The 21,476-nt window shown below is 45.6% G+C and overlaps 2 protein-coding genes, 1 long non-coding RNA gene and 1 pseudogene across 3 annotated transcripts in view; 2 read left to right on the top strand and 2 right to left on the bottom strand.

Moving 5' to 3' along the window:
- Window positions 1-4,051: 4,051 nt before the first annotated feature.
- On the top strand, window positions 4,052-12,498 carry LOC126537020 (chymotrypsinogen A-like). Its single transcript, XM_050184130.3, has 6 exons — window positions 4,052-4,159; window positions 5,709-5,892; window positions 7,993-8,122; window positions 9,379-9,508; window positions 10,855-10,994; window positions 12,192-12,498. Exons 1-6 carry the CDS (start codon window positions 4,099-4,101, stop codon window positions 12,399-12,401), a joined length of 855 nt encoding a protein of 284 aa, XP_050040087.1. The 5' UTR covers window positions 4,052-4,098; the 3' UTR covers window positions 12,402-12,498.
- Window positions 8,386-8,564, bottom strand: LOC140217866 (U2 spliceosomal RNA; annotated as a pseudogene).
- Window positions 12,499-16,558: 4,060 nt separating the features above from the next.
- The window catches only part of LOC129386175 (uncharacterized), a 33,772-nt gene continuing 28,854 nt past the window's right edge, over window positions 16,559-21,476 (bottom strand). The window contains exon 5 of the long non-coding RNA XR_011893831.1: window positions 16,559-16,711. This is a non-coding gene — a long non-coding RNA (uncharacterized lncRNA). The remainder of the gene's footprint in view (window positions 16,712-21,476) is intronic.
- The window catches only part of LOC126536716 (uncharacterized), a 127,297-nt gene continuing 122,947 nt past the window's right edge, over window positions 17,127-21,476 (top strand). Inside the window, exon 1 of the mRNA XM_072287804.1 lies at window positions 17,127-17,562. The gene's annotated coding sequence lies outside the window, so the exon portion shown is untranslated. The remainder of the gene's footprint in view (window positions 17,563-21,476) is intronic.

Below are 21,476 nucleotides of genomic sequence, written 5' to 3' on the forward strand. Positions count from 1 at the left end.
CGACGGGTGAAAATATAACCGCATGTGCAGTGTGGCACACTACAAAAATGTTGCAACCCAGTGGCTATGGCATTACCCTGCTAAACTCAAAGTCGCTGGTTCGATCCCTGCCGCAGCGGCCGCATTCTAATGGGGGCGCAATGCAAAAAACGCCCGCGTACTGTGCGCTAGGTGCACGTTAAAGAACACCAGGTTCTTACATTTTGCAGGACGCAAAATAACTATTTCATTGCAAGTCAGTGCTGTGTTTATATACTTCATTCCTTGATTCGTTCGTGTGAACTGCTTTTTCAATTTAATGACTGACATCACTTGCACCAAATGGAAATCTATAGGCCAGGAAAATGGCGCGAAAGACAACCGGGGAAGCTCATGGAAGTACCCATAGCGAAGTTTAAAAAATTTGGGGGCATGCCTGGCGCGGGACGTCGGCATGAATGGAACAAACACATGCGGTACGAATTAAGTGCGAACTTTTACGCGATTGAGCTTGGTTGACTAGCAATGCAGTCGGCTTTAACTTGCGAACAGCCAACATCGCACGTCGCAACTTAACTTGCAATGTCACTTACATAAGCTAACCGATTAGGTGCATTTTATAGAAGTTGGAAAGTCCGACGCTAATTCTGCGCCCTTCTTTACGGTACTTATATATTTTCGGTGCATTGATCCTTTTTATTTGTTCTAACTTAAGAAGAGGGGGGGGGGGAGAAGGCTGAATTGAATAGAATTGAATTGCGGGGTTTTACGTGCCAAAGCCACGATTTGATTACAAGGCAAGCCGTAGTGGGCGACTCCGGGTTAATTTTGACCATCTGGGGTTTTTTTACGTGCACCAAAAGCGCGGCACAGGGGCGTTTCTGCATTTCGCCCCCGTCGAAATGCGGCCGCTGTGGCCGGGATTCGATCCCCGCGCCCTCGGGCTGGAGGAGAAGGTAGACGTTGTTCACTAATGGGATGATCTTTCTTTGCCATACCTGAGGACAATAGCTCAGCATATCTTAGCTCAGCGCAAACTCTCTCTCTATATATTTTTTAACTTTGAATCTTACTTTTCTGATTTATTTAATTACGACGGCTCGTTCATGTGAAAAGCCAGCGTGCGCTTTCTCGGTGAGATCCTCGTACAATGCTCATTGTCCGGCATTCTGTCAGACATCTGCTGATTGTCTAGCACAGCAGTGGCGCGGCTTGGGTAATTCCGACTATCCCTTTGTTGCTAGTCGTACGCTCGAGGGGTTGGAAATTCCACGACCTCCGATTGAGGGAGAGTGCCTGGGCTAGATAACGCTGCCGATGCACGTGTCGTTCAACCGGATGTTCTGAACACGTGAAGTAAACATATAACAATGCCTTCGGATGCTAACTCACGCTAACTACAAACATTCGCTTAGTGTCGAAGGACGCTGTACTTCTTTTGCGGTAAACGTTTATAAGTGCTGCTAATGGGAATGTTTTCTGTATTACAGAAACACAACCTGTGATAAAATGGTTAACTGTTTCTAGTAAACATAGAGAGGCTGAACACTTGAGGTCGAATGTTGCGACCTGAGATTTAGAACAAAGCGCTAACTTTATTTTCCCTTTATTAAAGCGCTAACCTCTATTGGGCCTGTTCTATAAGAGGTCAGTGCTGATTGTCACTTAGTAAGAAACTACTGCAGTCTTTCAAGCAACCTCAATTGATTCACTCAATGCACATCTCTCCCTACGCGTTCTTCCACATTGTTTTGTGCAGATGCATAAACAATATGGCTCTACGTTAGCAGCGTATCAGAAAAATCAGGAAACGAGATAAGGCTACATCGGGGTCCGGTACTACAACATGTCCCCCAAAGATGACGCGCTTGTCCGGCACTAACACAGGTGCGAGTTCTGCGTTTCGGCTGTAAGACAATTTCGATAAAATCTCAACATTGTTGCATGACCGGGTGCGGTGGTTAGCAATGGTTTAACAAGATAATACTCAGCCTGGAGCCAACGTTGCTACAAGAAGACTTGTCTTCACCCGGGACACTTGTTTTTCTTGATGAAGCCACACTGCGAATTCTTTATCATGTTAGGATTTGCGCAAAAGGCGTAAAGGTGAACTATATCATTCTTATGCACAGCAACAGCTCAGTGGGCATATTCTAGCGCACTGAGCCTGTCCAGGCACGGTTACCACGACTAAGTGCGAAATTCGCTGCTGTCGTACAGTATAGACCCTTTTCATAATTTCAAAGCGAGCTTTCCTGCGAGGTAGTTTGCCCAGCTAATGGCACCGTAAGTCATCTTAGCGAACAGCGTGTGCAAGCAGAGTTTGCTTGCGTTATGACACGGAAAACGTGGACGCGGCTCTCGTGATGAAACCATGCGCGAGAGACAAGCCTTAGCACGTGCAGCCAGCACTTCATCATCATCTGGACGATCATCGGTGTCCCCATTAGTTAGACAAATGTTTAGCGCAGAGAATAGCACTTGCACATTTTGACGAGGATCTATAGACGTTACTCAAGAGACGTTTATAGTAGAGGTATTAAATCTGCACATCGGCATAGTGATACCTCAACCGGGTTAATTTCGCTTCCAGTCAGTCCCACACTGCTTTTAGACGGTATCAGCGCATAGCTTATCATGCAGAAAAAAAAAAAAGCTGTTGTATTTGACATGAGTGCATACATTCTGTTGCCATGCGGTTTCCTCTTGTGCACGCTGTACTGGGCGGAAATAAAACGAAGCTGTAGTATACAGCAAGAGCGCACAAGTTTGTGCAGTGGAAGACGAATCGTAACAGGCTTTTCTTCTAGAGAATTGAATGATAACGAGTTAGATAATCGGCCCGGCTTGGCTAACAATGATGTCCAAGTGTCTGCGCTAGCAGTGTAAGTCCAAGGATGAAAACTTGACCTAAGCGGATGTGTTGCCCCAGCTTTTTGGGTTCCTTAAGGACGTTGTCCTGCACGCAGTATTAGAAAAGCTACCATCCGGACAATTTTGCGTGTAAAGTAAAAAAGACAGAAGCCGCCTACCTCACGAAATATTCCCATCCCTGGTCTATCTCTACAAAGCCACGCGTAGAGCAAGAATGATTCGTAGCTCGTTTGCTCAAATTGTTGGCTAGGTATGCAAATACCTAGCCAATACTGATGCACTGTCACAATGTTCCAAACATGTATTTCTTAGGCAAGATATTGTATTTGTATTTGGTTATTTGTTTTGGTGGTTAATGCATTGTATTTCCAACATTCATTGCTTCATGTCCTATTTACGTCTGTGAGGTGTTTACATTCTTTACGCTATGTGCAAACTTGTTGTACCCACCCTGTTACGGCCAAGACGGCCAACAGTATTTGAAAAAAAAAAAAAAATTAAAAATAAACTAAATACGAGCCATCTTTTTGGGCTTCACCGGCACCCGCGCATGAATTTCGCGAGCAAGGCTCTCGCACAGTGGAACGAGCTTTCTTTTCGGGACATACCGGAGCGCGAGAATAAGACGTTCAGTTATTCATCGCCGTTGTTGTTGCGTGGCCTACGACAACATGTCGCGTACACATTTCTGCGCAAACTACACCGCGTTGGAAAGTGCTCAATAAAAACATACAAAAACACCTGCCACTTCTTGATGCGTAGGGCTAGCGCGAGCACATAGAGACACAGCTCTAGCACTTTGCTCCCGTTGTTTTCATCTACGAGCTGTGGATTTGCATAACTTCCGGTAACCGGAAGCAGCCAGGCGCTGCTTGGACATCGTGTGTCATCTTATTGTGACAACGTAGACACAGAAGCCAATGCAATGGCAGTCCTCCTCGTGGCCTTATGCGAGTGTAGCTGTGTGCGAGTGTATGCTACGAGTGTAGCTGTGTCATCTAAATCGGTAGCAGACGTAGTAGGGTTATCTTTCACAAAGAATACAATGGAAGCAAAAAAAAAAAAACACCGGCGAGTATTGATGAAGATAGCATGCTGGAAGCTGATAGTATACACCCGTGCGACGCATTCAGCCCCGTTATCTACATGCCACAATTGCAGAGAACAACAGGCTGCGGTATAAATATCGGTAGTATCCTCGGGAAGCCTCAACGTTAATTTTTAGCAGCGGTACCTGGCGTAAACATGCGTGCTCTTCTTCTCTGTGCTGCTCTACTGGTTTGCTCGGCCACCGCTCACCACGTCGGTAAGCCTATGGGAATTCCCTCTTTAGTTCATCGTGGGTGCTGTGTCGATATGCCGAAGAAGAGCGCGAAAAAAGAATGCGCGGTTGTTTTACCGAAGTTAACGCAACTGTATAGTATAAATAGTATTTTTTTACTTTCTTACCTTTCATAGACAAACTTCATGCGTTGTCGCTATAGCGGTCGTTAGGTACCGAACAAGAAAAGCCTCAGCCCGGAGCCAATGTTTAGACAAAGTGTCATTCCTGTCTTCCTATAGGGTCCTGACAAAGACAAGAAGACTTGTTAAAACGTTGGTCATGACAAAGGCAAATTCCTTTGTCGAAACGTCGGCTTTAGGCCGAGGCTAACATTGCTCGTCCTCTGGTGATCATTTCAAGTCTGCACTGCTCCGTGAGCCTTTGTCATGTGCTGTCACTCCTGTTATACCAGTTTCTTGCTGTCATGCAAATGGGGTTCCAATTCAGTTTCTAACTAGGAAACCTCATTCAGTATACACATTTTTTTGTAGTTTCTACTTTAATACTGACTTGATTTCTATTTTTGTTTCCAGGCACACACCCCATACCTCACGCTTAAACCACGCGTAGGTAATGACTTACACACGCGACCGATACAACAGAGCTCATAAGCCGCTATCATAAGTTACGCATCGTTTATCTAAAGCGTACCTGTCATCGAAAAGGTATAGCTAGCCCATGATCAAGACTTCGCCAGAATTGCCCAGGAGGCCTTCTCGCCTTGCGCAGTTTTCAAGCTTGGTAGAATGAGATGTGTTTAGAGAGTCAAGGAGCTTTTCCGTCGGTTATCTTGAGGGTAGTAACTCGACGTGGTCCCGTCAAATATAAAAGTACAAATAGCGGCTACTCGCGAGTCATCACCTTCTGAAACAATATGGAAACGAAGTTCTAACGATGTGAACAAAAAAAAAAAAGAAGAGAGAGATATATGGTAATAGTAACATGTACTAGTGAAACTACTTTTCTTGTAAACTCACCATATAGAGCACCCCCCGCCTGGTATATAGCAGATATGGATAATATTTTCGGAAAATTAAGAAGAAAGATAAATAAAGAAAACTTCTTCGCGCTGTGTATAATTGTGACGCTCCTTTTCATTTTATACCTTTCTTATATTAGTTCACTGTCGCGTGAGAATGCTTAGTTGTCGCGACTGCATAGTGATTAAAGCTACCTTCTTTAGTGTGGATTCAAAAAGAAAAAGCCAAGCCGAAGGTACGAGATTAACTTTAGCACAATCTTATACCGTTGTTGTTTGAATCAGTGTTAGTCTGCTCAATGTTTTTTTTTCTCTTGTCAGCATCAATGTTTGTGAAATTGCGTAGACAAAATTCTTCCTAGATCAGAAAGCCAAACGGCGCGCATTTTCGTCTATAAACATTTCTTGTAAAGTCCCCATATAGAGCCCTCCCCGCCTGGCGTACACCAGATGTGGATAATGTTTTTGGAAAGCTAAAAAGAAAGATAAATAAAGAAAACTTCTTAGCGCCATGTATAATTGCGACGTTCCTTTGCATTCAACTTCGCGCAGGTGAGTGCGGTGTGCCTCGCATTCAGCCCCACCTGGAGGCCGAGGACCGCATCGAAGGCGGCAAGGAGGCGGTGCCCGGCAGCTGGCCCTGGCATGTGCAGGTCAACACGCGTTCGGGCCACCACCGCTGTAGCGGGGCGCTCATCGATGACGAACACGTGGTCACGGCGGCCTCTTGCATCTGGTAATTTATAGCACGCTTCTGGCATAACTATATGCAGCATATGAACAGAGCACATGCTGCGAGAGCCAGGGAGTGCTTACAGGCGGGAATAGCTGTTTACTGCATAGTTAATCATTTTGATAGGTTCCTGAATGAGATGGAGAGAGAGAGAGAGAGAGAGAGAGAGAGAGAGAGAGAGAGAGAGAGAGAGAGAGAGAGAGAGGGAAGTGCTATCCTAAATGAAGAGTTGGATATGTACGCCTGACTGACGGTCAGACCTGCTATAGGCTCCGCGTTTTGGGTGAAAAATATGACATACGCAGTGATCACACCGATCACAAAAGCGGCAAATACACCCAGAGACGCTCACACACTCAAGCTGTTCGTAAGGTCTCATTAGGTCTGTAGTCTTAAACATTTTTTGAAAGGTCTCTGAAGAGGCAATAGTTTACTGTACGATGTTCCTGTGAGAGAGAGAGAGAGAGAGAGCAAATGATAAATGAAAGCTAGGGAGGTTAACCAGGACTGAGCCCGATTGGCTATACGTGTTCCTGCGAGAGTACAGCGCACCGACATCAGCTATGTATAATCTAAAGATCATGTATTTTTCTCACGCTTTGCTTATCATTTAGACTGCTGCGAGATGGTGGTTTCTCTGGCCCCACCTGGAAGGTTCGGCCGTGTTGATTACGAAGAAGGGTGCGCTAGCCCATATCTTGGATATCACTTAAAGTTGTCGCGTACTTTGAACGATGACAGAATAATCGGCCGTTTCACCGATCGAGCATGTACAGTAGTGGACAATGAGATATGATATTTTGCATTTGAGGACTTTGAGCTAAACTGTTCAGAAGGCTGGTGCTACGTTATGCCAGACCGGTCTCCTGAACACGCACTGTAGTTCATACACAGCGCATAGCCTACCCACCGTGTACATAATTCTCCAAGAATGTATCACAAGGAAACCGTAATATCAACCAGTATTCAAAATACGTGCGCGCTGGTATGAGACTATTTAAAAATTGGAGGATGCTTAAGCTTCGCCTTTGAGAATGGAACGCGACGGCATTTAAAGATTACTGACTGGTTCTTACGCTTCCCGGCAGCTGTACCTTATGTAACCGTAATGTTTACCAGGAAACGCTGGCGGCGAACGCTATGAACGAAGGGGGAGAGAGAGAGAAACAACTTTATTTGACCAAGGGGTTCGGGCACGTAGGTCCCAGGATGCCCGCACGAACTCACTGCATTACACGTTTGTGAGTTCATGGAGTTCCATGACGTGGGCGGCCCGGTCAGTGGCGATGGGGAGCATTCTGGTAGAGATGCGACCTACTGCATGGGCCGATTCCGGAGGTAGTGCTCAGCCGCGCCAAAATATTACATCATTTTCACGTTTCTCTCATTGTTTCGCGTCTTTAGTATTTCAGCCTGAGAAGATTCAACATAAAAGGCATGTGCAGTCGGTGTTTTGTTTCATGACATTCCTTTTGTGGGCGGTCATTCTCAAAATCCAGAGAAATAATTTTCTCAAGAATGTAAGACAAGCTATGAGCAACTTTAGTGATAGAATGGTGTGGCAATATAACTTGCATATACCGCATGTCACAGAGCAAGGCGTGGCATATTCATATATACGGGGCTCTTAACGCTATCGCGTTAATAATGGGTGCGAAGATTAGCCGAGGTTTCGGTGTGCTACTACAGATTTAATGTATAACAATAGTTTAAAGGGCGAAAGAAAAAAAAAAAAACGCGGATACATCTACTCGCACAAGAACTCAGAAACGGGCAGCAGGGAGCAGCATGAAATGAACAAAGTGTGAAGTTGAGATCTAAGGCATCTTCAGTAAGCAAAGTGTTATCCTACTACGTTCTTTTGGCCGCACCATAGTTCTATCCTAACTATTCACAATAGAAAGAAAGAACTCCTTTGATCATACAACGTATATAGCTTATTTATTCTTGTTTATATGCATGCCTGCGGTTAAAGCTTGGTGGTATATTTGTCCGCAAAAGTTTTATTGCCAGCACCACCTCCGTGCCCATTCATCGTGAAGGGGTGAGCGGACGCAGCAGGAAACATCAGCGCAAACGTTACTCGTTGCTTCGCTATTTCAGGAAGTTGAAAGACATTGGAGTTCTGAAGGTGCTCGCCGGCGCGCATTCGAGAGACGCAGTCGCCGAAGGGGAGAGGAGCGCCGACGTCGTGGAGGCTTGCGTCTTCAAAGGCTACCAGGGAAGTCACGTGGTAAGCACTGGCACCGATTTCCCAAATGACAACGGATGCTAAGTTCGTTGAAAAATTTCAATAAAAAATGCAGCGCTTTGTGAATAGCAGACAATCGCACAAGAATCTATGTGCCGGCAGAAAAATTGAAACTGGCACAGTCCTGCGAGCCCGGCGCCTTGTGTTCTGTAAATTAAAGACCTTGCCGACATTTCGCCTGACATTTTTACAGCGAAGCTATTTATATAGGTGAGCTTCCGTGCATTTTTGTTCTGCGTGAGCGAAAACCGTGGGCCGACTCTGAAGATTGTGCATTACCAGGCCTACCAGCGGCGGAGGTAAAGCAGGCTTCAAGCACTACGTCAACTTTCAAAAATAAGTTTAATATCTTGGGCCTAATACAACCCGTATCAGATATTAATCTGACAAGAACAGATACTACACTTTGATCTGCATCGGCCATGTCTACGTTCGCACCGCCCTCTCGTCGACGTTCCAAGCGCTGGTTTCCTTCCGCTTTCCCGTGGTGGCGGTCCCGTCGAAACGTCACGTGTGTACACCTTCCTCCGGCTCCTTGGGGCGGCGGTCCCGTTGTCCAAGCGAATATATATATATATATATATATATCATGTGAAGCCAACAAACAAAGACACCAAGGACAAGATAGGGAAATTATTTGTACTTGCTAATTGAATTAAAGCAATGACCGGGGTAGTTGGAGAAGTATGGGAGAGGTCTTTGCCCTGCAGTGGGCGTAACTAGGCTGATGATGATTATGATGAATGATAAATTAATGGCAATGAAAGCGGTTGTTGGCTTCTCATGATATAATTTATAAAAATCGGGTCCCTCGGTTAACCCCTTTTCTTTAGAATAAAAAAACAGAAACAGCGCGACACAGGACGAGCGAGGAAAGAGCACAGGACTGTGCTCCTTACTCGCTCGTTCTGCGTCGCGCTGTTTATGTTTTTTATTCTAAAGATGAACCCACCAGCCCCTATGAACACCTGGCTAACGCCCTTTCTTCTCGTTATATATATATATATATATATATATATATATATATATATATATATATATATATATATATATATATATATATATATATGTATGTATGTATGTATGTATATCACTGTCGTGTGCTTCGCAGAGTGGAATGGCTCATGATTTTTGTAAGCGATTCCTTCTCATTCGGCATCAAAAATTTCTTACGTGTGCTTTGAATTAGGGATATCTTGCAAGCATGCGAGTAACACTGCACTTTCAACTTCGTTAAGAACAACATCGCCATCCTGAAGCTGAAGAAGCCGCTGAGCCGCACCGACACCATCCAGCCCATCTGCCTGCCTGACGCGCCCGTCGTCGGAGGATGGAATGTGTACGCCACCGGCTACGGACACACTCACCGTGAGTACCCGTTTACTCTCATACGTTTCTTTTTTAAAATGCATAGTTTTTAACCATGTTGGCGTGCCCGCCGCGGTTGCTTAATGGCTATGGCGTTCTGCGGGATAGGACGAAGTCGGGGGTTCGATTCCTGTGCATTATGGCCGCATTTGGATAAGAGTAGAATGCAAGAAGGCTCGTGTACCGTGCTTTAGGTGCTCGTTAAAGGGGCCCTGAACCAATTTCTGTCGAAGTGGAGAAATACCTTTGAAGTGAAGATAGGCTATTTGAGAATCACTTTGCCGCAAAAAGTACTTCAATGCGTTCAGCAGAAGCGAAGTTATCGGCAATCAAACACGGCCTCAGCTGTGCTCCCCTTCCTCCTCCAACGCCTTGCGCTGCGAAGGCTACGGTGGAGACGTCACCGTGGCGCGCAGTTCAAATTTCCGATTTGGTGCCTATGCCGCGCTAAACGTAAGCCAAACGCGGCTGTCCTCAGAGAGCCGCAGTGCGCTTAGCCACTGGACTCGTGGCGGCACCTCGCGGCGGCCGCGGTGTAGCCGAGCGCAGCGACCAATAGCAGCCAAGTATTGGAGTGTGCTTTATGACGAAATAGAGCACCCAGAAAAGAGCGAGGAGCATGGGGTTTTTGAAACGAGAGCGTTTGAGAAAAAACTGAGTTCGCGCTCCGCTTGCGAGCTCCACGGACCGCGTACGACAGCAGAACTTGGCTGAGATGTTCACAACAGCGTATGCTACTCGCGGACTATATTATTGCACCAAGCCCGAGGGGTGGTTCAGGGCCCCTATAAAGGATCCCAGGTGGTCTGGTTAGACCAGATCGCTGTATATAAGGCACGACACAACTTGTTTCGCTTTTATGTGATCAACAGACCCGTAAGGGACTGGAAACGTCATAAACTCTGCTTTTTTGAAACTTTGGCGAGTGTTTGTTTGCTGTCAAGAAGAAAATGTATCCTCCTCGCCAGACGGTGTTCCGTCGAACCCTGGACTAAGTGCAGTTAACTGAATTAGCAGTGGCTTGCACAACCAAACGCTAAAATCTCGTGCTACAACCTTTCATTGCTTGCTTTATTAAGGAGCAGCTTCCCAGAAAACATTGCGCTATAGCGCAATGTTTTCTGGGAATCTAAGCATCGTATTCACGCGGTTATTAGGTCTGCCTTCATAAAACTACGTTTTGCTATTATAGTCTTGCACATGCTGCTCAATTTTTAATGAACTTCTAGTATGCGCTTACTTCATCGGTCATAACTAAGGCGTATTTAAATTTATTCCGTTGAGTTGCTTTCAGTGACGTTTCTATGCCAACCGTCAAAAGTACAATTTCGTTTCTTCTGTCTCAGATGACCACGACTCTCCAGTGAAAGGCCTGAGCCAGGCTCGTGTCAAGACGGTGGCCAACAACATGTGCTACGACGAGAACGACACGGAGGTGCCCAAGAGCGTCTTCTGCACTGTCTACGATCACGGCTCCCCCTGCATGGTCAGTGAACACAATGAGCTTGACCATAACTTCAACACTGGCCAGCCAAGCTCTTAATGAGTTAGCGAGATACAATAAAGAAGGTTGGGAAGTGGAGAGCAGGTAAAAGAAAAGAAGATAAATTTAGTTAAGTGCATCAGGTTTGATACCGTACACGAAAGGTATAGAATTAAATAAGAGACGAAAAGAGAACAATAGTTGCGCTCACATTATGAACTACACGTCAAGCCTACAGGCGGTCACGGGAGTCAGTCGGCTTCCGAAGTAGCGGCAATTACTGCATTGCTTTCTGAACTCGCGACACACGTGGCCATCGTCCATGTAATTGCGTCACCAAGAAAACTGTCGAGTTCACATTGTCTAAGACAGACGTCGCTAATCGGTGTAGCGGGTACAGATGCAGTGAAAGTGTTAAACGGGGGAGCTGAAGAAATTAAACATCGAAGGGTACACAAATTTCATAACTTATAATTAGAACGTTTACGAAGAATGCATGTTACAGAAATGATGAACCTCTGTATTGCGTTTCTATCCAACGTGAAGAGAGCCTAATACGCATAAGAAGCTCGTCGGACTTTCAAGATGTCACAATTGAACCCACCTTTCGCGTTGATAAGGCATGTTTTGTTGGAACTCACAAACTATGCAAACGTAATCCTCAGGTCACATGCAGTGGTTCCAGTTATGATTGAGCCACACCTGATGAAACGACAACGCGCTGCGCAAAGTAAAATTTGTGGTAGCAACAGCACACATGCTTCAAATACAGTATCTAAAGAGATGTTCCGACTTTTCGGTGTAATGTAGCATGCAGCGACACTTAACTAAAAATAAAAAGTCCTGGAACACAGAGTCCTTCAATCACAGCTCTTCGAACACTCTGCTTCAAACTCCGGGCATCCTGTTGGAGGCTTATGCAAATGAGATCTCTCATAAGTATCACACTACAAAAAAGAACACTCACAAACATGGACACGAGAGCCAATAGGAAGCGCCAATAGGACCAGCCAAATTAAGCTTCATTTTCTTCATTCGTGCAGAACCCGTTTCTGTTAAACCATCAAAAATGAAAATTTGAAACGAGACTTAGCGTAAAACTGATTAAAGTGTTGTTCTTTTAGCGCTTCCGCGTTTAAGACGAACTGGGTTCACATGTATGTGGGCAAACGCTTAATCTCAATTCAATTTCCCACTCAGCACGACATCGGTGGTCCCGTGATGAGCAAGGTGGACGGCGCGTGGACGCTCCACGGCGTGGTGTCTGGCGGTGCCAAGGGATGCAAGGTGGGCGAGCACCCAATGCTTCACACCCGGGTGGCGCTGTTCGCCGACTTCATCGACAAGTACACGCACGCTACAGGGGCGGCTGGCAAGGGACAATGCGATCTCAGAACGACCTCGGCGTGATCGCGTTCTCGACGCTGTGCAACAAGGATCCAAATGAAATGCTCATAGAAACATTGTTTTATGAAAAAAAAAATAAACAACACTATTACCTGTTATAGTAATTGAATTTTATTTTGGTCGCAGAAACACAAATTACAATTTTACATCGAAGTGCACGTATGTGACGCTATAGAACAATCAAAATTAGTTGCACACCATATGTTATCCCACTGTGAAATGGTTTGGCTTATCCATGTGAAAAAAAACAAAAACAATACAGGTGTACAGTGCGAGACATGTGCCTTTGTATGTCTACGTTTTCTTCCTTTTTTTCCCCGCATGTCCTTTGACTTGGGAAGTGAGCCGCCTCGCATCTTATGGCAGCCTGTAAAACAGCTGACATTGTAGAGCTGATGACTCCAATTTGTGCACTTTCAAGGTTGTAGATGGTGCCTGCAACCATTAAGTCGCCCACACAAACATTCTGTGACACTCTCTGCAGGACCCGAGTTTTTTAGAATGTTGATCCTTGTTGGCAAATGCGTCTTCAGAGTACCTTTTCAAAGTTGGAGACATTTACGCGTCCACGTATTATTGTCTTACAGTTATAATAAATGACGTGAGAATTTAACGTTCTCTCGCTTAGCGTCCCGTTCCGTGTTAGGGGCTACAACTCCTGTCACGGAATCTCGACAATGAACTAAAACAGCTTAACGGGCTTCCTTTGCATTTGGAAGGACGCAATATGAAGTATGAAGGGGTTTTCGGGGACGTTGCCGAATCCTTGGTGCTTGTGTCGTCCAACCGTTGACCGATCTGCGTTTTGCATAGTAACTTTGACAACATGCCGTATTTCACGACTAGCTGGGGATGGGTGATTTTAGGCAACTTCCAAGTACAAAATATTCAGGCGCCTAATTTAAAGAGAACCGTTTCTGGACAGTTGATACGCCGTTGTACTTCAGTTATTGGAATGCTTCAGGAGACCACTTGGTGTTCCTGGATGAAAGCGCCGCTCCGATTGTTTCTTGGGCATGGAGTGCATGGAGCATAAATGCACTGGAGGATCTAGAGTACCCCCTGAGGTATTTGTATAGGAAAGATATTGACTCACAGTGAACGAAAATAACCAAGAAGCTTGCCAGCAAGTATACGACCGGTATTGAAAGCAACAAGGCAACAAAGAACGTCAAACACTAAGTCAGAGAGGTTGGTATAATCTTACGGGTGGCGGCAATGGAAACTTGCTACAAGTAACTACCGAAGAGGAAAAACGAAATCAGGATAGAAACAGTTTAGTGTGATAACTCGAAGGAAAGCTCCTCACTTTTCGAAGCGAGATCAGGATGTCTTAGAACGCGTAGTTATATAGCGAGGTACACCAAGGAAGAAGAAGCATGTGCTTGCTGCGGTAAAGCTAGGGAAACGATGGAAAATGTTTTGTTAGAATGTGAAGATATCTACCTAGCTGTCGGTTTCGGCTCCTCTAGCTTCCTTTAAGCCCTTGGGTTCAGGCATACCAGGGAGAAAGTAAGCATGTCCGCAATAAATATTAGTAAGAGGTGAATGGAACTTTGGTGGCAGAAAAGAAGGGAGACCACAAACAGCGGAAGTGTACTGTCACTGATCTCGGGGCCGTGCGGATGTCGGGAGAGATGGAGTCGGGAAACGCAGGCGAGCACAGCAAACAGATTTTACTGAGAGCAAACCCAAGATAAAACGCGCTCAAAAATCAATCAACTCCAAGTAACATTCCTAAGACATGAAACACCAAAAAGAGACATCGGCACCTTTGTCGCCTACGTAACGGTGACTAAATATGTCCCAATTGCCGTCCGTACCTGTTCCTAGCGCGTTCCACGCGAAAGTCTGGCATCCCTGGCCTATGGCCGCGCGCTAACAAACGGAACTATCTTACAAAGTTCAGTTATTCTATGGTTCAGTCGTGGCACGTATCTCCAAGTCCGATGTGCGTCAGCTCTTGGTCGCCGTCAGTGCTGCCGCCGACTCCGCAAGTTTTGCTTCCTTGGTGTCGGCCGGCCAGCTCCTCCTCCTCGGATGTCGTTGTCCCAAACTATGTCGGTGACGTTGCGCTCTGGCCTGCCTGGCTTCTCCAAGTGCCGGCGAGACACCCTGGGGACTACCGTCCGGGCTGGTCTGCCGAAGAAGGGGGATCCAATTCCTGGAGTGCCCGGCACTGCCGTGGGAGGCTGCAACAGGTCCAGGGAGCCTCGCTCGAACGTCGCCGAGGTCGACGGCCACACCCTGGGTAGCCGACGTCACGGGCCAGTCCGAACCTCCATGGCTCCCGTCGCCAGTGCGAAGCTGGCGCTCCAACCTTCTTGGCCCAGAGCCACGGCGATAATCTCAGCTTGGCGCCGCTTCTTCCCCGATCACACCTCGGGTCACGCGCCTCAAGGGTTCGTGTCGTTGTTGTTGTTGTTGTCCTGAGTGGCCGTGGGACATACCCACAGTGGGGGATTCGCCAAGAATCGGGCGGTTTAATTAGCTGCATAAAAATAATAATGATAACAAGGGAGTTTACAATTTTGTTCGGACCGGTCGGCGCACATCGTTCTCTTCTTTTCTTTTTGTGCCCCATGCATCTTACAATATGACATGTACAAAAAACAAAGTTGTCAATAGCGGTTCATAAAGTTTGATGCTGGCAATTATTTGTGTGTGCATGTAGTGTGTACGTGCATGTATGTATGTGTGTGTGTGTGTGTGTGTGTGTGTGTGTGTGAGTGTGTGTGAGTGTGTGTGTGTGTGTGTGTGCGTGTGCGTGTGCGTGTGTGTGTGTGTGTGTGTGTGTGTGTGTGTGTGTGTGTGTGTGTGTGTGTGTGTGTTTGTGTGTGTGTCCATACGTCCGTCCGTCCGTCCGTCCTAGAGACAGGAGAGCTGTGTCGGGAGAAGCAGGGAAAGTGAAAAGCTACCGGCCACGCGAGGAGTGCGTCACCCGAGCCCCGAGTCTTGGGCGCGCGTTTTGCCGAAACGGCAAACATTCGGGGCTAGCGGGCCCTATGCCTTGCGATAGCGTGAAGGAGCAACAAGAAAACCTAGGTGAGGGCGCATATAGACTGTCAAACGCTGAAAAAAGAAAAAGGTCAACCAAGTGTCGACACTTAACAAGACAAGCTTGACGTAATGGCGTGTGAAACACCATAGGAATAAGAAACAAAATGAGATAATAATGAACATGAAAAAGTTATTTTTGTGCTGCAGTATGCAAAAAGGCATATTTTTTAAAAAGTGGATTAACATTCTATTTTTAGCGCAAGTACAACGACGCTTATCATAAAACTAGTGCTAGTTTCAAAATTTTACACTAGTGAACATGCCTTCAGAACTCACTGAATTCAATTAGTAAATTGCAATATGTTCCTTAACGCAATTAGTTTCTAAGTTTATAGTTTTTAGTTGTGAATTATGCATTTTGGTTTATGTTGTAGGTAATGTTCGCCTCTTAGAGTGATCCAGCTTAATAACACCTAGTAGGTGGTATCTGGTATTCTAGAGCGTGCTACACGTATATTCATCAGTGGTGCGTCTATATCAACAATTTGAAAGGGCCACGGAGGAGCATGGGGTGGCAGATGGGGCAGCTGCGAAGCAGCGCACTGGCTGCCCGCTGCTGGATGACGTAAGCAGGACGTCGCCTCGAGGGGCGCGGCTTCGCGCTCGCTGCAGCCTCCCAGTTTCGGTTTCGCGCGCTCTGATAGCCAAAATTCGTCGTGCCGCAGTTCCACGGGTAATCGAATTTCGCCAGATCGAAAAGTTCGTATATATGGCTTATACGAAGCTTGTTTCAATTTCCGAATTATGATGAGCGCGCTGAAATTAAAGGTTCAAAAGTTAATAATTGTTTTTTTTTTTTAAATAGCGACTAATTACCACGCATCTCCCGGCACCACGTGGTCGCCACCACTGACACAATGTGTCCGAAATAATCGTACTTTTACTTCAAAAAATGGATATATTTTTAAAATATTACTCAAAGTCTACGTAGAGACACCGGGTATTTGTCCCTTTATTTTTGTGTGCGACCTCTGTAGAGTGCCACTTAGGAGGAGCAAATATCCGACGAAGATCTGCTACAACGTAATGTTGTTTATTTACAAAAAAAATGCACTTTGAACATTGAAATCACGTCTTTATTGCTGGAGAACTATTTTCACATGCATCTCGCGCTACGTTTTTTTCGCAGTGGTCTCTAAAGATAACGTCGAGTTCGCGGTATCTTGCGCATGAATTATTAAACATAGATCGACACTCTTCTGGCATTCCGGTGCTTACGACTGAACTCGTGAGGAGAACCATGCATCCATTTGCTGCAAAAACGAAACAAAACAATAAACAAACAATCTGATAAGAAGGACATAAACAGGTGCTTCATATTATGGAAGACATGTTACCTCAAAACATTTATACTGCATCGTTTATAACCGTCCCGTGAGGTTCTCAGCGATGAAGGGGCAGGACTTAAGCGAGAAAACAACACACGACACTTGAGCGCAATGGTGTCGTGTTTTGTTTTCTCGTTTAAGTCCTGTCCCTTCGTCGCTCTGCGCAACAGTGTTAATTATGTCGAACCAACTAGCCCACTGCGAAATTTTGCTCTATTGTCCTTGTAGTGCCTCTAGGCGAAAAAGAAAAACAGAAAACGAACATAAAATGAAGAAAACACCAACGTAACAATGCGCTGCCTTTGTTGAATATTTGGTTTGCGCAAAATTACGTTGCCAATCAATGAGACAATATTATTTTTTCCGCGTTCAAGCGTCTCAGCACGCATTGGGAGGTAGAGGTATAAAACTGGTTTAGTAGTTAACCTACAAGCGCAAAAACCGCCTGCATTACTGCTGTACCAGGTTTCGATCAGCCTCCAGTGAAAGCGCTGCATGACGAACGCAGCCACGCCATAACCTAGATTAAACGATGATTTTTATAGATGACAGCAGGTTGGACTAACCCGGTAGTGCAACAGCTTACCAGGCAATGTACAAAGTGTCATTGCAAAGGTGCTGTCTGATCTTTGCAGAGGCCTGACTCACACCGCTACGGCAGCAGCAGCAGCTAACTTCCAGACAATCAACATTCAGGTAGTGAATGCGGCCCACTAGAGACTGCCATCAGCTGAAAGAACCGATCGGCATACTCGTGACTTACATTGGAGAGACAGGTATGAAGGCCTAACGCTGAAGTGTTTCCACTTTAACCCGCAATTACAGTAGTCAAGACGAACGGCGAATTGTCATGTTTGAATAAGAACGACGAGAATCACTACTGCTATAACGGTTCAAAACGCACTGGACTCTGCGCTATTTGTTATTCACAGAAATAGCCGAATCGACTGACAGAACAATCTAGAAGGTTCTGAAGGTATTTTCTTGCGCACAGAATCACGAGCACTGTGTTCCTCGAGACAAATAAGCGCGTACGTTGGAGTGCCGTAATATGGATCGTTGTGATTCACCGACTCTGGTTACTGTTGCTACTTGCCAACTGAATTGCAATTACACGCTGGTTCCAAGTTTTGTCAGTAATATAGATAAGCTTTTCGTTTACAAGGCAGAATGCCGGGGAGCGTGAGCTTTGAATACATAAAAACGAACTGCGTTATTTGGGCCTCAATCCGAGCCGAAGCGTAAATCCTTTGTTACAGGGAAAAAGAAAGGAGAAAAAAAGAGAGGAAATTACTTTTTGTTCAGTTAGAAAAATCACAGCATTAGAGATGGTCTAAGTATTGCGCGTAAAAGGGACAATGGGCATCGCCAATTACTACGCTATTACATCATCCGCGATAAAACAAATGCAGGGCTTCCTTTAAGCTGCTGTGACGGGGTGCAGGACATGATAAACTTAACAGAGTAATCTAAAATGCAAGTTGACCGAGAGGAAGTTCAAGGAAAATATTGCGCATGGAGTTCAGGCGAAGAGGGACCGTGTTCCTTTATCTTCTCTTTTTATTCTTCTTTTCGTCCTTTTCAAGCGGGCGGGCGTTGTGTCTCTTTCAGGAGACGGCTTCTAACATGTACATCTTTCCATTTGTGTTATGCTTATACATGTTCCCATAATTAAAAGCTACCATATTACCTACAACGTATTACCTCGAACATATATGAAAGAAACTAAATATATATTGTGGCACTCTTACGTGTGTAGTGGGTTTAAGTCCTCAACAGTATGTGGAACACCAAAGACAGGTGAAGGAGGAAGACGGCGTGGGGCTGGCTAGCTGAATCTCGATAGGCTGATCAAGGCCATCGCGTCTAACTCTACCTGGCTTGACAATAAACGCCTTTCGTGGGCGTAACAATATTTTACAAATAAATGTTTGATTTCTATCAGAGCTGTGAGCCGGGGACGGCTTAATGCACCATCATTGTGGGTGGTTGTTTGCGCTGTTACGTTCGACCGGCGGGGGCTGGCCATCTTCGGGAAAGCGACCTGCGGAAAGGCGCCACCATGCCTGCTGCGACGCTTCGCTTTGAAAGGACGGCAATACGCCAGTCCCCAGCCAATCGGCGCCACCATGGCTGCGGCGGCGGAGCACGTATTGTACGCCATCCCCGGCACGGTCTGTTGGGAGCAGGGGAGCTCCTGGAAGATATTTTGCGGCGCCGTCTCAAGCAGCTTAGAAGTCGTCAGTCAATGGACAGACGCGGCGGCCATTGTCTGCGGAGTCGACTTTGGGACAAAGAGGCGCCTGCTCGGGGCAGCACCGTGTCTGCGAGAACCCACTCACCTCGGCGTGGTCAGTGCAACCTGTGCGGAAGTGAGTGCGTAAACCTTCCCCCTCAAAGGCGGGTCGGCTACGATGACTTTGAACGCTCCGTTTGGTCGAACGGTCGTTTTTCCTCACCTAGGGATCTAGGGAGGACAGTGTATTTAGGGAGCCGTTGGCGGCTCCTCAGTGCATTCCTCTTTCAGTAATGTTAGACTGATGAACTGTAACGTTCTCACGTAGATACTGTAAATAAATCCCATATTCCTCGTTCTCGATGAGAACAAGTCTCTCCCTTCAACAACATCCTCAGCGTGGATAAGTTGGACGACGGCATGGGCCAGCTACCATCTATTTCATGCCCGACGCCAACCACTACAGCGCCACGTACGATCCTTGCCATGGCCTTACGCAGAAGAGAAACAGGAAGGTGTTGTTGGCTACAGGCTGATCTAGCTAAATTCCAGTCATTGGCATGGAAAGAAAAGAAGTGCAGTGACAAAAATAAAATTAAAGACGATAGAGTAGGCAGAGTGCTTTACATTTTCTGTCGTCTTTTTCTTCTTTGTCACTGCAGCTCTCTTCATTTTTTCTCACGTGCTGGAAAGCGTCCTTGTCTAAATTACAACTATCCCAAATCTCTGCCTTAAATCCAGTCATTGAGGATATTTAAATGGCCAGTTGCAAGATTATCTCGCTCGCGTGCTAGTAAAGAAACAACGTTATAGCTGTCGATGTTTCATTGTGTGCACAGGAGGCTAGGGTAGGCATTTTACTGCCCTTCATCTTGCTTTTGTTTTTGTTTCCAGATTTCACTGCTAGTTATCAAGCTGAGCCTTTTGGCGATTACTCTTGCACTATGCAAGCTCTCTCGGAACGCTCCGAAAACTCTAATCACAGATTCGCTTCCAGTTTGTTCACTTGCAGCCTTGTCGAATTCGAGTCTTGAGAGCTGCTCCGCTCAATTCTTCCCTTGACCTTACGTCCTGTTAGGTTATTATGGATACAGAAATGTTCAAGTGTGTAGGTTATTATGGCACTATGTGCCTCGAAAATAGTCACCGAATACTCATTTTCTTCTTATTTTGATGCGTCCATGCGATACGCAATTTGTTTTTCACATCTCATCGGTAAACTGAATGGGGCTCGTTGTCTTTATTTCATCGATACAGCTAGCCGATTGGAGGTAATGTAAGAAGTTAAAAATATGTACGTTTTTTAGAGCATTCCGGACGCTTACTTACATAATAGTCTCAGAGCTTAAAAATGTATCTTACGAACTGCGTTGGAGGTCTGCTTGACGTAGAAATTTCGAGGGAATGGAGGGGATGCTTAGGGTATGTTACAGCAATGTTTCAAGAGCGTCAGGTAAATACGGGCTTCTCAGAAAGTTTCTTATGCAAGCTTTCGATATTGATATACGGCAGTAATCTGCAGTGTCTTTCAATGTCCTAGAAGAACAGCACGTCACATCGAGCTCACATTGGGTGGAAATGGGGTCCATATCGGGGGTGGTTTGCGGAGAAAGGTAAACTTTCCTAGAATAATTACGAGCGTTGCAAACAAATACTAAATACTCTTCTTTCTCTATTATGCGTAACACGAGGTGCGTCGTAACTTTCTATAGTGTGCATGGTGAAGTAAACTTGCAGTAAATATAAACAGTGCAGGCAAAGTTCAAAGTACGAGAGCTTTTTTTTTACGGCCATTGCCGTAAAATACACATGGAAGAGCTGCGGAGCGTTTCGTCTTTTACAGATTGCGCGTAATTTATCCCGCAGTCCTGAGAGATCTATGACTGTCACCCAAATCAAAATAAGGAGATCATTATGTTTAGTGTGTACGGGAAGATTAATGCGTGTGGATGAATTATGACCTTTGTTAAAAAATTCCTTTTACAAGTGGCCGAAAGTGCGTTACGGGTGTTCTTCGCTATATATGTTTCTCAGTGTCATAGCAACAAGCTTAACAAAGTTGAGTTCGATAGTTTCTCGCATTACACAGCCAAACGTGCGGCTGCTCTCCCCAGTTGAAACATACACTCATTTTAGGTAAATGTGCCTTGGAGACGACACGATTACTCATACAAGCGGAATATTTCCAGTCTCTGGCTGACCAGTGCATCCACAAACCACTAATACCCCTGCATCTCAAAAGAAACTTGAATGCCATCGCGTGCCTGCACGAACCAAGTACGTCGCATGAAATTCATCGCGAGACATTTGGTCGTTTTCAAGTTTTTGTTAGGTTTTTGTAAGTTCTTCGTTTTAAGCATTATATACCTTGAAACCTGTTTGTTTCACATTACTTGCATGTCTTTCTGTAAATGCTATTGTAGCGCTTCTGTTTGTGAGTATATCTGTCCAAAA

The sequence above is a fragment of the Dermacentor andersoni genome, chromosome 4, assembly GCF_023375885.2.
Source record: "Dermacentor andersoni chromosome 4, qqDerAnde1_hic_scaffold, whole genome shotgun sequence".
Taxonomy (NCBI): domain Eukaryota; kingdom Metazoa; phylum Arthropoda; class Arachnida; order Ixodida; family Ixodidae; genus Dermacentor; species Dermacentor andersoni.